Source organism: Calidris pugnax, unplaced genomic scaffold (assembly GCF_001431845.1).
Source record: "Calidris pugnax isolate Ruff unplaced genomic scaffold, ASM143184v1 scaffold307, whole genome shotgun sequence".
NCBI lineage: Eukaryota > Metazoa > Chordata > Aves > Charadriiformes > Scolopacidae > Calidris > Calidris pugnax.
This window is the reverse complement of record NW_015091040.1, coordinates 114,697-115,299: the sequence shown is the minus strand read 5'-3', so window position 1 is coordinate 115,299 and position 603 is coordinate 114,697. Positions and strand designations below refer to the sequence as shown.

Genomic DNA, 603 nt, shown 5'->3' with positions numbered 1-603 from the left:
GGGGGTGTCCCCCCACCTCCCTAAGGCCCCATCCCTCCCTGCCCCACAGCGTCCTGAGCTACGTGGTGGGGCTGGGCTGGTTCCTGGCCTTGGCCTTCCAGCCCCTGGCCCCCCGCACCTACATGTCGGAGAACGCCATGGGCTCCACCATGGTGGAGGAGCAGTTCCTCTTCGGGGAGAGGGCCCTCTCCTACGCCCGCGAGTTTGCCGGCCACAAGAAGAAAGCGGGGTGAGCTGGGGGGTGCCCCTGGGTCGGAGGGGGTGGGGGGCAGTGGTTCCTCCCCCCTGGAGGGTTTTTTTGGGGGGGGTTATCACACCAACGCCCCGCTCTGCAGGGGCATGCCGGTGGCCTGGCTGGAGAAGACCATGTGGACACTGGGGCTGGAGGTTCATCGACAGCCCTTCTCCCGCACCCTGCCCTTCCCCGACGAGCTCCGCGAGCGCTATGTACGTACAGACCCCCCAAAAAACCCCCCAAAGTCCCCCCATCCCGGGATAGGGGCCCCAGTTCCTGTGTCTGCAGGTTCACCCACAGCCCTTTTTCTGCACCCTGCCCTTCCCCAATGAGATCCATGAGTGCATACAGACCGCCCCAAACACCCT

At 65.7% G+C, this 603-nt stretch overlaps 1 protein-coding gene across 1 annotated transcript in view; it reads left to right on the top strand.

Annotated features, from left to right (window-relative positions):
• Window positions 1-603, top strand: part of GPAA1 (glycosylphosphatidylinositol anchor attachment 1) — a 48,181-nt gene that overhangs the window by 19,900 nt on the left and 27,678 nt on the right. The window contains 2 exon segments of the mRNA XM_014956140.1: window positions 48-229; window positions 336-447. Of these exon segments, the coding sequence (XP_014811626.1) occupies window positions 48-229; window positions 336-447 (294 nt within the window).